Source organism: Harmonia axyridis, chromosome 5, assembly GCF_914767665.1.
Source record: "Harmonia axyridis chromosome 5, icHarAxyr1.1, whole genome shotgun sequence".
In the NCBI taxonomy this organism is placed as follows: domain Eukaryota; kingdom Metazoa; phylum Arthropoda; class Insecta; order Coleoptera; family Coccinellidae; genus Harmonia; species Harmonia axyridis.
Window position 1 is genome coordinate 29077006 of NC_059505.1, and position 15157 is coordinate 29092162.

General features: G+C 31.4%; 1 protein-coding gene across 3 annotated transcripts in view; it reads left to right on the plus strand.

Moving 5' to 3' along the window:
* The window catches only part of LOC123681009, a 55056-nt gene that overhangs the window by 17564 nt on the left and 22335 nt on the right, over positions 1–15157 (plus strand). For 2 of the 3 annotated variants that reach the window (XM_045619167.1, XM_045619168.1), the window contains exons 4-5: positions 6997–7212; positions 7305–7512. In XM_045619167.1, coding sequence (XP_045475123.1) covers positions 6997–7212; positions 7305–7512 — 424 coding nt within the window. Of the gene's footprint in view, positions 1–6996; positions 7213–7304; positions 7513–9755; positions 9854–15157 lie in introns of those variants that run through there. The other variant, XM_045619169.1, reaches the window with a different exon arrangement.

Below are 15157 nucleotides of genomic sequence, written 5' to 3' on the forward strand. Positions count from 1 at the left end.
ATCTTGTGATTTAACACCGCTAGACTACTTTCTGTGGGGCTATGTAAAGTCGTTGGTCTATGCGGATAAGCCTCAACCCCTTGATTTTGGAAGACAACATTCGCCGTGTTATTGCCGATATACGGCCACAAATCATCACAAGTCATCGAAAATTGGACGTCCAGATTGGACTACATCCGAGCCAGCCGTGGCGGTCATATGCCAGAAATCATATTTATCAGTGCCACAAGATTATCTTGCGGATAAATAAAATTCATGTCAATCGAATAATCCATCGTTGTTTTATTGCACTTTAAAGTTCTATAGCTCTAAAAAAACACCCTTTACCATAAAAATGAACATCTTGAGGCACATCACAGTTTACAGAAAAAAAAATAAGGGGGAAGGAGAATCAATTGGATAAAAGTATCGAATACAACTTCTCATTAAAACTAGCACGTGCCAATTTCACTAATTGCAAATACGGGTTGTGTACAATTCGTTATGGTAAAAAAATAACAGTAAATATTTCTGCACCTTCTTTAATGACACTTATCATAAGTGTGTGCATAAAGTATTATCAATGCAGATAAAAGTTGTACAATTGGTCTATATGTGTATACATTGTTAAATTTATGCATGAAACAATTAATCATCGAGAATTTATTGATAGCCTTAAGGTGCGGGTTCATATGGCAGGAACAAATCGAATTGAAGTTTATCCTTATATTTCTATCTTAAATAAAATTGATATTCATCAAGTGGAACTGAATCAATAAAATATTTGAGATAAATTGATGTGATATTCAAGTTGAGCTAATTTGATGAGTAGGTATAAATACTTTAGAAGTGAATAAAGAAAGTTACAAAGGAAACAAAATTCATGTAATTTGATTTTCACTTGAAATTGTGTCAGCCTTTTCTTGATAATATCCACGATCAATTACTCAATTGAACGAATTAATTGATAAAACCTATAGCTATTGCTTTTTATTTCTTTATTAGTAGAAATATAACATAATAAAAAATAGAAAAACCAAAATACGTATCTATTTTTAAAAGATTATTGTAAATTCGAGCCTTGCATCCACAATAAAAGTTAAAATACTCTATCAAATTATTTCTTTATTGATTCCATCTTTCTTTAGGGGAAGGATATGATACATTTGGGGTGAGCCACGAGGAACTATACATATTCCTTTTATGTATAAAGGCTACTCAGGTGATCATCAAATGATCATTTGAAAGTTCATTGCCCCCTGAATAAGTGTTATACAGGCTGATGTAAGGTTTGGCCGAAAACTTTGACCCTTCAAAAGTTTTTAGAAAAGTTTCCAAGTAACTAATAATATTCAGAATTTTGAATATTCAGGTCCAGCCTTAAAATTTTTGGTGGTTTTTGTCTTCCGGAAAAATGTCACCTTGTTTATGGTTTTTTCAATGTTTGATGATAAATATTCTAAATACATTAATTGACGAGAATAACTCCAGAGAGATTCTTCCTAACACTAACCTAACCTAACCTAACACTATTGTAGGATTTTTTCATTGAATAATGAATTTCAGTTTTATTTTCGTTATTTAGCATTTTTTTATTTTCGTGCCTTGTCCAGAACCAGCTCATGAAATATTCCCATGTTGGATTCGTTCTTAGGATTGGAACACCCTGTTTTGGGGCTTTTCAGCAACGAATCAGTTCTGAGCTGTGAAATTCACAACATTTTCTAACTTCCAATAGATTGTTCTATACAATCTGAATTCACAAATGAATGAATAAAATAATAATTTCATATAGCGTTTTTTTTTGCACCATAACTAGCGACGTGAAATATTCGAGTATTGGTTTTAAAGAATCACTATTTTTTTGTGGCCGTAAAATCTATAAAAATAAAAGAGAACATGAATAATGAAAATTCTGATATTCAACTCGAAACCTGTTATGAAAACTTGCGAAAATAATATTTTCTTCTCAATTTTTTGAAATTCACTTCAAATAACCAATATGTCATGAAGAATAAAGATATATCCCTTGGTTCAGTTGTTTCAAAAATTGATGTTCATCATTTTATATGGTTACAAGAAAACATAATATGTTTGTAAATATTATACATATTATGTGTCATATGCGGTACAAACTATAGAAAATTTCTGTTCACAGTGTAATCAGTTTTTATGGAACTATTCATTGAAAGTTTAGGAAATTTTTAATTTTCCAGCTCAAAACTGATTCGTCCTCAATAAACCGCTTCAGATTTTTGTACTAAATTCAGTGAGAAAATCACCATTTTACGCTAAGCGAAAATAAAAACTGAAATTCATTATTCGATTAAAAATCCTACAATAGAGTTAAGGAAAATCTTTTTGGCAGTTTCCCTCCTCAATTACAACAGTTCAATAATTTCTCATGAAACATTGAAGAAACCATATGCAAGGTAAAATTTTTGCGAGAGATCTAAACTCAAAATTTTCGGAGCCTGACCCGGATTTTTGGAATTCTGAATATATTGGTTCTTGAAGGTACTTGACAATATTCCTTGAAAATTCAAATTAAAAACCTTTCAAAAGATATGACCGATCGGAGTTTTCGGTGAAGAGGAGAATGCACTTTTTAATGGCCATTTGATAATTACCTGAGTAGCTTGTATACGTAGTAGGAATATAAACACTTCCTCGTAACTCATCCTCTACAGGGTGGCCACTTTTTTAATGGGATTGTATTGGTAACTTTTAAACTATAAGAGTTAGAAGGTCGGTCAAATGGAGAAAAAGTTGCATGCATAGAAGCATTATCAAGCTGTTCAAACAAATCGACATTATCAGGGCCGGTTATTGAGATATCATAAGAAAAGTAAATTATGTCATTTTGATTTTTCTTTTTTCCCACTTTATTTCAAATATTATCAAAAAATGTTACAGGAATTTTTTATTCGACAGTAAATTATCCTCAATTTGACGTAATCAAATTTCGTATCCAACGTTTCGTACTCTCTGGGCCACCCTCAACCTCATTTTTTTCAATACGGACCTGCATATTTTATGACATTTTTCGAAATAACTTTTAACGCTGAATTCAACGATATATCATACAATGCTATTCAAAGTTGATTTTCAGGTGATTTTGACCCTCATCCAAATTCAATGGTCTGTATGTAAGAAAAAACAAGTCTATTAACGATATCAATGTTCTGACCCAAATTCAATCGAACCCAGAAAAAAATCGAGAACTGTGGCTAGTGAATGGAATTTTTCAAAAACTGCTATTAAAAAAATAGTCAAGAGACGCGAATACAATGATTTTGAATTTGAATCCTATCAAACCTTGCAAAAATTATATCGTAATGATCTCAAAATAAAGTTCGATTCTGTAATTTGTTTCAACGGAACAAATGACAAAAACAACAATAATGATACCTCGCGAGAAAATTGAGAATGTTTTGGAAGGTATTCAAGGAGACCAAATAAGCAAATGTATAAGAAGTATGGGTTCCAGAACCGTAAAGTGCATTTTAAAAATGGTGGACATTTCAAACACTTACTTCATTAATTTTCATATACTTTCGAATAATCATTTGATTTTTCTTTCATCAAATGATACTTTCGTTTAATTATTATGAATTGAAATATTTAAATGATTATTATGAAAGAAGAACGAGGAAACCAGTATACTGGTTTCTTGCTTTGATTCTAATATGTTCCATTTAGTTCAAGATGGGTAAGTTGATTTTCTTATCGAAATTTGTTGCATATTGCATGTTGTTAATTAAACTAAATGAAGGTAATACAGATCTGACCCAAAGAAAATTGGATAAGGGTCAAAATCACCTTTGAAGACATTGTATGATATATCGATGAATTCAGCGTTAAAAGTTATTTCGAAAAATTTCATAAAATATGCAGGTCCGTATTGAAAAAAATGAGGTTGAGGGTGGCCCAGAGAGTACGAAACGTTGGATACGAAATCTGATTACGTCAAATTGAGGATAATTTACTGTCGAATAAAAAATTCCTGTAACATTTTTTGATAATATTTGAAATAAAGTGGGAAAAAAAGAAAAATCAAAATGACATAATTTACTTTTCTTATGATATCTCAATAACCGGCCCTAATAATCTTGATTTGTTTGAACAGCTTGATAATGCTTCTATGCATGCAACTTTTTCTCCATTTGACCGACCTTTTAACTCTTATAGTTTAAAAGTTACCAATACAATCCCATTAAAAAAGTGGCCACCCTGTTTATCCATCTCCCATTAGAACTTCTAAAATAAACGAAAAAGAATATTCTCAATTCAATCGAATTTCAATTCGAAAAGAGTTTCTCCCACACCCATAAAATTTTATACTTTCATACCAATTAAATCTAAATTATTTTTATTATCTAGATCGTGGTAATTGGCACCTTTACTCCTCAAAGTGTGGTTTCATTATTTCTCAATGAGTTTTGCGTGTGTCTCAGAAATCCTTGACTAGGTCCCCAACTCGACAACCACCTCAGAAATTTCCCTCACCTGATCAGAACTCTGATAACTTAAGAACGCGAAATAATTGCTCACTCATTAAAAACGCCGGCTGAAAAATACCCTCAAATCTGACTGAAAGTTATTGTGGTTAATTCAATGCCATCTTTCAAACAGAGCAGTTGAAAAGTGAAGTTTCCTTTCGAGTGAAATGAATTCAAATTCTTTGATTAAAAGTTCGGATATTCATCATGATGTAGAACGGTTTGATCAAGATTATTGGAAAGTAAGACATTTATTTGAAAGAAATCTAAAACGAAATAATATGTTGAGTAACACGAGCGGTAGGCATACTTAATCGAAGAGAACAATTCAATGAAAATAGATTGAGACAATTTCAGATATTTAGATAATTCAATTTTCACCTGATTACTGAAAACGTAGAAGTAGCGTTTATATAAAAGTGATATTTCTGCTACGTCAATCTCAGTGAATACCAATTCTACTGATAGGTACATAAGGCATTATCATGAAGGATTTTATGAACTATACCTATGTTTCTAAATAATGTGTCATTTTCTTAATTTCTGTTGAATTGAATGTGTTTTAATAGATAACGTTGGTAAGTTATTTTGACATCGGTATTTTACTGACTCTTTTAGCCTATCAACTCGTAGATCAGACCTAACATCTTGGCGAAAGATATTGTAAGTATGGATGGAAAAATATCATTTATAATTAAAATTGGGAGATATCGGTCTCAGGAACAAAAAATTGATAAGTCTTACTTCATTCTTTCACAACGTTTCGGTCTTCATTAGGCCTTCTCCAGGCAAAAAGCAATAAGTTACACATGAACATGGAGAAACCCAATTTTATGTGCCTTAAAATGATTACATGAATTATTAAAAAAACATCAAACATACAGAGTGTTCCAAATTAAGTCGGCACCATTGCCAACTCCGCTATTATTGATGCTCCGATGTCGGTTAAATGGGCAAACTGGTAGCATTTTTAGTGACCTTCTCGACGCCGAAAACAAACAAAAAATTGACAGTCGCGTTGTTATAATATTTCATGAAATGATATTTTTTTCAATGGAACACCCTATATTTTTTCATGCATTTCGATTCGTCATACTATTCTCAACAACAAAGCTCATTTGACTTTTTTTCGTAAAGGTGAAAATAAGACAGTTGTATTAAAAGGAAACATTTATAGCAAACGGATTAGATTAAGCGCTATAAAATATCGATAAAATGTTCAAAAACACCGGCTTCTTGTTGAACACATTATTGGGCCCTTCTATTGACACTATTGATTCACAAAATGAATGCGGCTACCGAAATGGCTTTAAGATGGAAATTATTGTTTTGTATATTAATACCATAGTATTATATTATATTCCTTATACTATGTTAATATCAAATAGCTTAGTGGTGTTAATTGAGTGGTGCGACATAATGATCACGGGTTTCACGAGTTCACATCCCAGCACAATTTTTTTCTTGTTACTGTCTTATTTTGCTATTAGTAACGAAATATTGTCATTCGTACAAAAAATGGGTGTTTGGACAATCATGAGGTGTTATTCGCCGAAACAAATAAATTTTTTGTAATAGTGAAAGAAATAAATATTTCAAAATAAATCGCTCATTTTCCACTTGAGGAAGAAAGGTGATATGAGCTTTGCTGTTGAGAATGTTATTACGAATCGAAATGCATAAAGAAATATAGGGTGCTACCTACATTGAAAAAAATTTCATTTTATAAAATATTATGACAACGCGACGATATGGAAAAACAGAAAAATCAAAACGAAAAAACGAAAGAAAAGAGAGAGACACTCACTGTCGGAATAATAAAACTTAAATATTTTCATCTGCAGAAAATAGTCATTCAAAAACCAAAGAAGATGATATCATTAGTAATCCAGAATGCTGTATATCGTGTGAGAAGAAACTTTCGTTAACTCAGAACGAAAATTGACATAGAAAATTTTTTTAAATTTCTAAACAGTTCTCTGTTGATTAATGTTCCACTGTTCCACTGTTTTTTCAAATATATACTATTTGATCAGAATCTATTAACAGATCTTTTTCTCCATTTGTAAATATTTATAAAATATCTACGGGTTAGCCATACATTGTGGAAAAATGAATAGTCTTCACCCACTTCATATCGTGGCTTATTTATTTCATGAACACGAGTAGTTTTTTATGTTTTAATTGGATATGGGATAGCTTCAGATGCCAAATGAGATGAAACAGGATTCTAGTGTTGTACACTATGGACGTATCTTCTTAAAGCTAAGCACGAACATTGTTTGCTGCTCGAAGCTCTATACTCACATACACACTCGTTTATAATAGAAAAAGGGAGGAGAAAGGGTCAACTTGAGAGAGTATAACATTTTTACTTACGTGACGATTTATACGATTTTAACAAGCATGGGAATATTTCTGACCTGGATTCAGGGATTTTCTTGAATTGATTCGATTTCATATAGATACATATAGATATAATAAGAATTATGAATTTCTCCTTTGGAATTTTTAGACACAAATCGGTCTGCTGCACGATGCGGTTAACAGTGGTAAACTTGAGGAACTCAAGAGCATACTGGAGGACAATAAGGACAAAAAAAAGAAACTTGTACTTGCGAAAGATGAAAATGGGGTTGGTTTGCTCCACAAAGCAATTTATTACGATCTCAAAAATATATACAAATATTTAATAGAAAAATTTCCAAATACAGTATCCCAAAAAGATATGGTAAGTTCACGACTTTTTTTATAAAATATAAATTTTTACAAAATTTCGAATTAAATCATTGCCATGTTTATCGGTATGTCTTCTCCTTTCAGGAAGGAAGGACCCCTTACCATTACACAGCAGCTTGCAAAGATCCAAGTTCTGTGCAGAAAATGCTGTTGAATGCTGGTGCTGATTTCTCAGTCCTCGACTCTAGGCAACATTCTGGAAAATATTATATGATTCACGTGAATGAACTGGAGCTGCCTAGTGCTCAAAGTTCTGCAAGCAGCACCAGAAAGAATATAGCAAATAATGAGGGTAAGTACCCACCAAACTTACTCCAAATGCGACCTACAAAAATATTTATTTATGTAACAAGGGTATATTAAGTAGGAATTATGCTTTGATGGCGAGGACTTGCATAAGTGAAAGCCTTTGGCCCAAGGGTTATCATAGAGAATGTATTTCAATTATATTCAAAACGCACTATAGTTGCTAAAACTGTCCAGCTTCAAATGCAAACATCGAAGAAATAGAAGAAATTACAAAATTCAAGAAAAAGGCAGTAAAAAACTCATTGCCAAAAAGGCCACAAAACTTCTATGACAAGGAATTAACAAAGTTTTTCGAAGTGGATTACAGAAAACAGTGCTATAATGAACACATTACACACAGTTTTCAAATAAAAAGAGTCCTAGTTCCTTTATTTGGTAACTAGATTCGCTCAAAAACGTTCGAGCATCATCAGACCAGTCCCACTAAAATTACAAAAATACAAGAGTTTCTACATTATATACTTCACACAAAAATATCTCCTCATAGTTTTTAGTTAAGAGTATATCTTTTATTTTATGGTTGTCTATAATGACTTCCAATTCTATCAAATTTCAACACTGCACGGGAATTGTCAATACATATATTATAATTTGGATATAGTGAAATTATATAACATAATTCGTAATTTCTCTTAATTCTGGTAGTATTAAATCGATTTCGTCAGACATAATTCACAAATTTAATGCGTAATTATAAATTATATCAAAATTCGAAAAGTCCGATTCAGGTTCAAATTTCGTATCTTTCAATTTTTGTAACAGTCACATCAACTGCCAAAATATAATACAAAAGTCGCTAGGATGTATAATCCGAATTTTTCGTTGAATTTTGACAATATTTTACAAAACTTGACTGAAATAGAGAAAATATCGTCTAATACTCGTTGCAGAAGGCAATTCCAACACTAATGCGAAATTCGAAAACGAGCGACGAAGGAGCGAGTTTTCTAACGCGAATAGGGATCCCATTCTGCAACTCACTTTAGAATATACTATTCTAGAAAAATTATGGTTCCAGAATCTCAAGCGAAAATAATAGATATTGTATTAATTTTTAAAAGAATAATATTGACAGAATAGGTGGAGGTATCAGTCACAAGGAACTATTTATGTATAATTTATTCCGTTTATATTTATAATTTATTTATGTTCCGGTTTCGAGTGTTGATTGTTTGTTTTTTCAATTGTAATACACGGTGAACCTGTGTGTTTGTTCTATATTGTTTTGCTGAGAGTATATTTTTAGTTAGTTCATGTTCAAGATCTCATGCTACATATTACTAATTTAGGTAAAATTGTTTTTAGCCTGAGGAAGGGAATAAATTTCCCGAAACGTTGCTGCTGAATAAATTATACATAAATAGTTCCTTGTGACTGATACCTCCACCTATTCTATTGATATTAGGAACGATAAGTGCTTTTAATAATATTGACGTTCTTATCAGCTTTAAAAACGATGAAGTATAATGGGAATAGGACACCCTTTTAAAAACAACTTCTTAATAAAGCGACGTTTCGTCTCTATATTCAGACTTCTTCACAGCTAAAATTATTTTCAATAAAAAACAATGAAGGACATCGAGCACAACAAGAAGGACTGACCCAAAACTAATCGTTGTAAGCCCAACATATCATCGAATTTACAGGGTGTGAGTGAAATCTCAGTCGAATATGACAACATGATCAACAAATCTATTTTACTCAAGTTTATGAATTGTTTACATTCTCTTTTCACACACTAATATCAGAGGAATTTGTCGGTACCTCTCTCAATTTTCTCTTCAATAACTCTAGAAGTCATGAAATTCAAAATTTATGGTGTAGCAATAACATCAATTGAAATAAATTTCAGAGGGAAAATCTTATCGTTAAGTCCTTCCAATAATACGAAATCAATTCGGAATTTCTACCGAAACCTTCCATTGACCTTTGACACGTCAATTGTAACTCACACAAAGAAGTTAATACTTCAATATTTCACACGAAACTTTTCCGATAAAAGGGAAACTTGTTATTTGAATTGGAAAATTGCCGATCGATCAAGGACCGGAAGTAGGACACTTAAGTTATTAATCAGCACTTCCTAAAGGAAAACATGACGTAAATTACTACTTCCGGTTATGCTAGCCATTTTCCGTTTCGGCGAAAATTATTGTGATATATTTACTGAAGGAAGGGATGAAAGATATCTTCGACCTTGATAATTCAGTTGAGGTAAAAGTTTTATGGATCTTTTCAGAATTCATCCAATAGAAGAGAAATACTCATTTCATTACAAATGTATACAGGGTGTTTCCAAACTAGACGTCAACCTTGGAGGACGTGTAAGTATGACTCATTTGCTGACTATTGAGCCATATTTAGTGATAACCAAAAATCAACAGTTTTTCGAAATATGTATTTGAGTTCTTGTGTTTTTTAAAAAATGTTTTAACTTACTTCATTTTTCGTTGACCTAATTTGCTTATAATTTGGGATAATCTTTGTGGCCAGCGAGAAATCCAAATTAAACACCGTAAGAATCAGCGAGAAGGAAGATTGAGAGTTAATTTCAGACGGAATGGTGGAAGTCATTTCAAACATAATTTATGAAAGCATTTCTACTAAAATTTTGACTTAAGTCGCAATCATAATTCATTACTTTCATTTCTTCATTTCCTCTCAAATCAGAATTTGCTGTAACAAAACTGATGCCTGCATTCTAACGAAAACTTTTTCAGGAAATAAAGGAGGAATTTGGTATGTTATGCTTAAATAATTTCGTGATACAAAATTGTGGAAGTCGAAAGTTGCAGGCAAATTTACATTAGAAATTTTCTATTATTTTCTTCATATACCAACTTCCAAATCATAATAATTGTTATTAAACATCTAATACAGCATTGTTTTGCTTTTATCATACATATATCCTTCTCTGATGAAAATAATTTGAAATTTAAATCAAACTTAGTCGACGTAGAAAAAATTGACGAAAAACGAAATAAAGTGTTAATTTTTTTTAAAACACAAGGATTCAAATATCTCGAAAACTGTTGATTTCCGGTTATCATTTGTATTTGTTCCATACTTTACGGACACAGTGTATAAACACTGTGTCCGTAGAGTATGGAACAAATTCATTTTCAGCTAAACAGATCATTTTAAGAAATAATCCTGAAACAGGTCGATTTTTTATTTTAATTTACCATATTTTAAAATAATAATCTAATATACAGGGTGAATAACTTTCGAGTAATGACGTCACCGTCATTTTTTCAAATGAAACACCCCCATTTCGTCGCAATTTTCAGATTACTCTAGCTGAGCATTGTGAGTACATGAACAGATCTTCTGTAAACAGAATCGTAAAATCTAGTAGGTAGCTGTCCCGTTTTTTTATTGGTGGAGCTAAATCAAGAAAATAGAATAAGAATAATAATTTCTAACTTTTGGGAGAATTTAAATTTTCAAGGAACGGTCCTACCACGGTGCTCATACTATGAACTCTCTTATCTTTGTCAAATAGCAAATTTTCCCTGATATTTTATATTTACAGTATTGTTACTATACGCATTCTCCTTTATCTAATTGAGACAAATTAATAAAATGGCTGGTCCGTATCAAAAATTAGATTTAAAAAAAAATTCTTGATAAATTCAATTTACGTGTCAGGAAAAAATACCACTGTAAATAAGATAAAAAAAAATTAAATAGGAATTTGAGAAGAGCGAAAAATATTGAGTGAAGATCAGGTTTTTGTATGAATAGCCAAATTTTGTGTGGTTTTCATGATATTTTGAAAACGGAACATCTCAAAATTCACATATCTACTTGATGAAATAATAATAATGATTTTCTGGACGGTCAAACATGAAAAAAACAACATCATTTCCTTCCAACAAAAATTTCTTCGATATTCTGTTGTTTGCATTGAAGAAATTCTCATTGGGATACAATAATATTTTTTTATTTTTCGCAGCTCAAAAAAGAAGGACTCATGTCACCACCTCAGTACCTGTACATACAAAACAAATACCTGTAGAAATTGAGTAAACGGTTAACAAATTGAAAAACTAAATCAACGTAAAGACGTTTCGGAATTTTTGTATTTATTAATATTTTTTCTCATCAGTGCCTTATAGTTCAGAAAAATTTTCTGAATTGACCAATTCACCACTTGTATACCTATCTACTTCACAAAAATTGCAATTGAGGAACTTCAAACTAACTAAACGCAATTGTTTCTAGTGAGGATTCACAGAGAAAGCAGTTACAGTTTCTTTCTTGTTATACTCATGAACTACATATACAAATCGACATTTAAAATTGAAATGAACATTTTAGAAATTTTATTTCTAAATAATAATAATAATAATAAAAATTTGATAATGAATCTTAATCAATAAATTATTACTTCAAATTACAAAAATTTATTTTATAACTTGAGAAATATATTTATATATTTACAATTTGTAAACAGATACATAAACACACAAGGGCGGCCCAAGCCTTAAATTTTGAGGGTAACCCTTATGGTGTTCAAGTTTTTGATGGGAGCATCTCGTAACTTGTTTGCTTGAAACGCATATTAAGTGTTAGGTGGTTCCATATTGGGGAGGGTCATGACCCCCTTGGGCTTTGACCCCCCTGGGACCTCGCTTGTAAACACACAGGTATAGGGTATTTTTCGACAAAAAGAAGTAAGCATACACACTAATTAATTTTTATCAAATACACATATGTGTAAATTGAATATTACACACCGTCGAAGATAATTTCTTGTAACATCGAATTGTACTAAGCCAAGTTATGTTTGAAAAGAGCAACGAAACATGTTGTTATGTTTGCTATCGTAAGATGTCGTTGATGTTAAATATTCACCCATGAATACGATCCAAATGAGAATATTTTAAATAGCGAGACATAAATACAACAAAAATGCGGTGTAACGTAGAGGTTCGTGATATACGTGTGAATCATGTTATTAATATTATTATACATGGTTGCACGTATATATGCACCACTAAGTTGCCTAGCATTTTTTAATCAAATAAATAAATAAATAAATAAATAAAATAAATAACGTCTTTATTATTAATTAACCCAGGAAAAATTTTAGGTGTTGAATCTTTGAGGAAAATAGTAACCCGATTCCTAAAATGGGGAACAATTTTTCTCATGAAATTGAAGAAGAATTGCAGAAATGCATTTTGTGAGCATGACAAGGCTTGTTACGAATATATTTGAAATCATTTTTATATTTTAAAGGGGGGCAACATGCAAATCTTATTGCATTCTGTATCAGAACCTTTCAAAAAACCAATTTTTTCGATTTAAAAATATGTGTTGAAAATAACCATTCATTGCAAAATATGTTTTTAATCATATTGTATTATATATATATATATATATATATATATATATATATATAAGCATATAAGGCGATTCATGAAAAATTGCTGAAACTATGAACTCTCATATCTTTGGCAAATAGGATATTTTCCATTGATATTTCACAGGATTGTTACTATACGACAGTACCGTATCTAGGGCGTGGCAAAGGTGGCACTTGCCACGGGCGCAAGGTCTGCAGAGGCGCCCAAAAATGTCAAGAGAGAAAAATATTGGAGCACCAGACATAATAATTCGAAAGATCACAACTTGGTTTTCATGTATACGCCTCGCAACGAGCAATGCCGAGGAATCTGGAAACCAAGGACGGAGATCTTTCTTTTTCTTTGGGGGGAGTTCTCGGAAAAAATTTTTTTTACAATAACGTTTACTCATATCTGTAATGTGAGAAAAAGAGTTTTGATAATGAAGTTGGAACTTAATTACTCAAAATATTTTTTTTATTACCAATTCGATTGTTCTCACCTTATACTGGCTTTTCCTAAAACGGAGTTACGAAGGAAAATATTCCTTGTATTATTTAAGAAAAAAGTGCCCTTAACATGAGCCCGCAAACACTTTGTTCTCGAGATACAGGGTGATTCTTGTATAGTCATACTTTTAAGTGATGCTTATATTTATTAGTTTATCGAATCTTTATTAATCTTCGCTAAAGAATTTGTTGATAGGTACCATAAGTTATAATTAATTTATTCATCACAGTTTACTTACAAAATCGATAGCAGATACGACAAAACTACAACAAACCAAAAAGTGTTGTACTAGACCAGAGTTTCTTTTCACATTTTTCTATAGAACCAGTGCTTCGCCAAAAAATTGTTCTGGTGGAAAGAAGCAGGTACCCTTCCGGAAAAAATATCACCATGTAGATTTGCATACAAAATAAGCATATCACAAGATGAAAACTTTAAATCGGAAGATCTATGCCAATTCAAGTTGAATATCTTGTGAAGGGAAGGTGCTATGAGACACAAAAAAATAACACCGGTATCTCAAAACCAAAGCATTTGCAGATCCATGCTATAGGACTTTTTTCTCAAAATGATCCGAGAAATCTGTCATTTTCATTTGTACACATTAGGAACACCGTTTAGATGTAATCAATTCAAAACTGATATCTGCACAATTATATTGCAATTTGAATGAATCAAAATAAATTGTATGCTGACTCCAAAAATGTATCACATGTTGATTCCAATTGTTACAGGGTGGACAAAAATACAAAAGATAAGTGTGTGCTCATAAAGTAACGCGTAACATTCTTTATTAGTTAAATTAACAATATTTTCAAAAATACTTATTGTCTAAAATAAACAAATAATGACATTTCACAAAAAACTAGACGACTATGTAAAATTGATAAGAATTAATTTCTTTCATATTCTGTCTGCTAGATCACAAGTACCGGACATGTTTGGAAACAGCCCATTTTTATTAATCTAAAAATGTAGCAAACTACAGGCTGTTACATTCAAATTAATTGCCGCTACAATAAGTATTTTTGATAATATTGTTAATTTAACTAATAAAGAATGTTATATGCGTTACTTTATGAGCACACACAAAACTATTGTATTTTTGTCCACCCTGTACCAATTGGAATCAACATGTGATACATTTTTGGAATCAGCTCAGCTAGAGTAATCCGAAAATGGAGACAAAATGGGGGTGTTTCGTTTAAAAAAAATGACGGTGAAGTCATTGCTCGAAAGTAAACCCTATATATTAGATTATTATTTTGAAATACAGTAAATTAGAATCAAAAATCGACGTTTTTCAGGATTATTTCTTAAAACGGTCTGTTTAGCAAAAAATGAATTGGTTCCATACTTTACGGAGTACGGCTCAATCGACATCAAATGAGTGATACTGACACCTCCTTCAAGGTTCATTCGAAAACACCCTGTATATAAACAAAATAAATAACAGATGACATGATTTCGAAAATCCCTTTATTTTGAATACTTCGTAAATAATTCCAAAATCATATACAGGGTGTCCCGTAAAGACCACGTCAAACCGAGGGAGAATGTAGATCAAAGGATAACCCACCTGTTATGACAAAATTCCTATAATAAAAGTCTTACCGTTTTCGAGATATTTTTTTTTTGTTGAAAATAATGAATTTTTGCCCCTTTCAATAGTTTTGCCCTTACGGTTGGTACAATTTTACATCTTTCTGGTTGATTTTTTCAGTAGAATATTGCTGAAGAATGATTTTAACGTTTACATCAAAA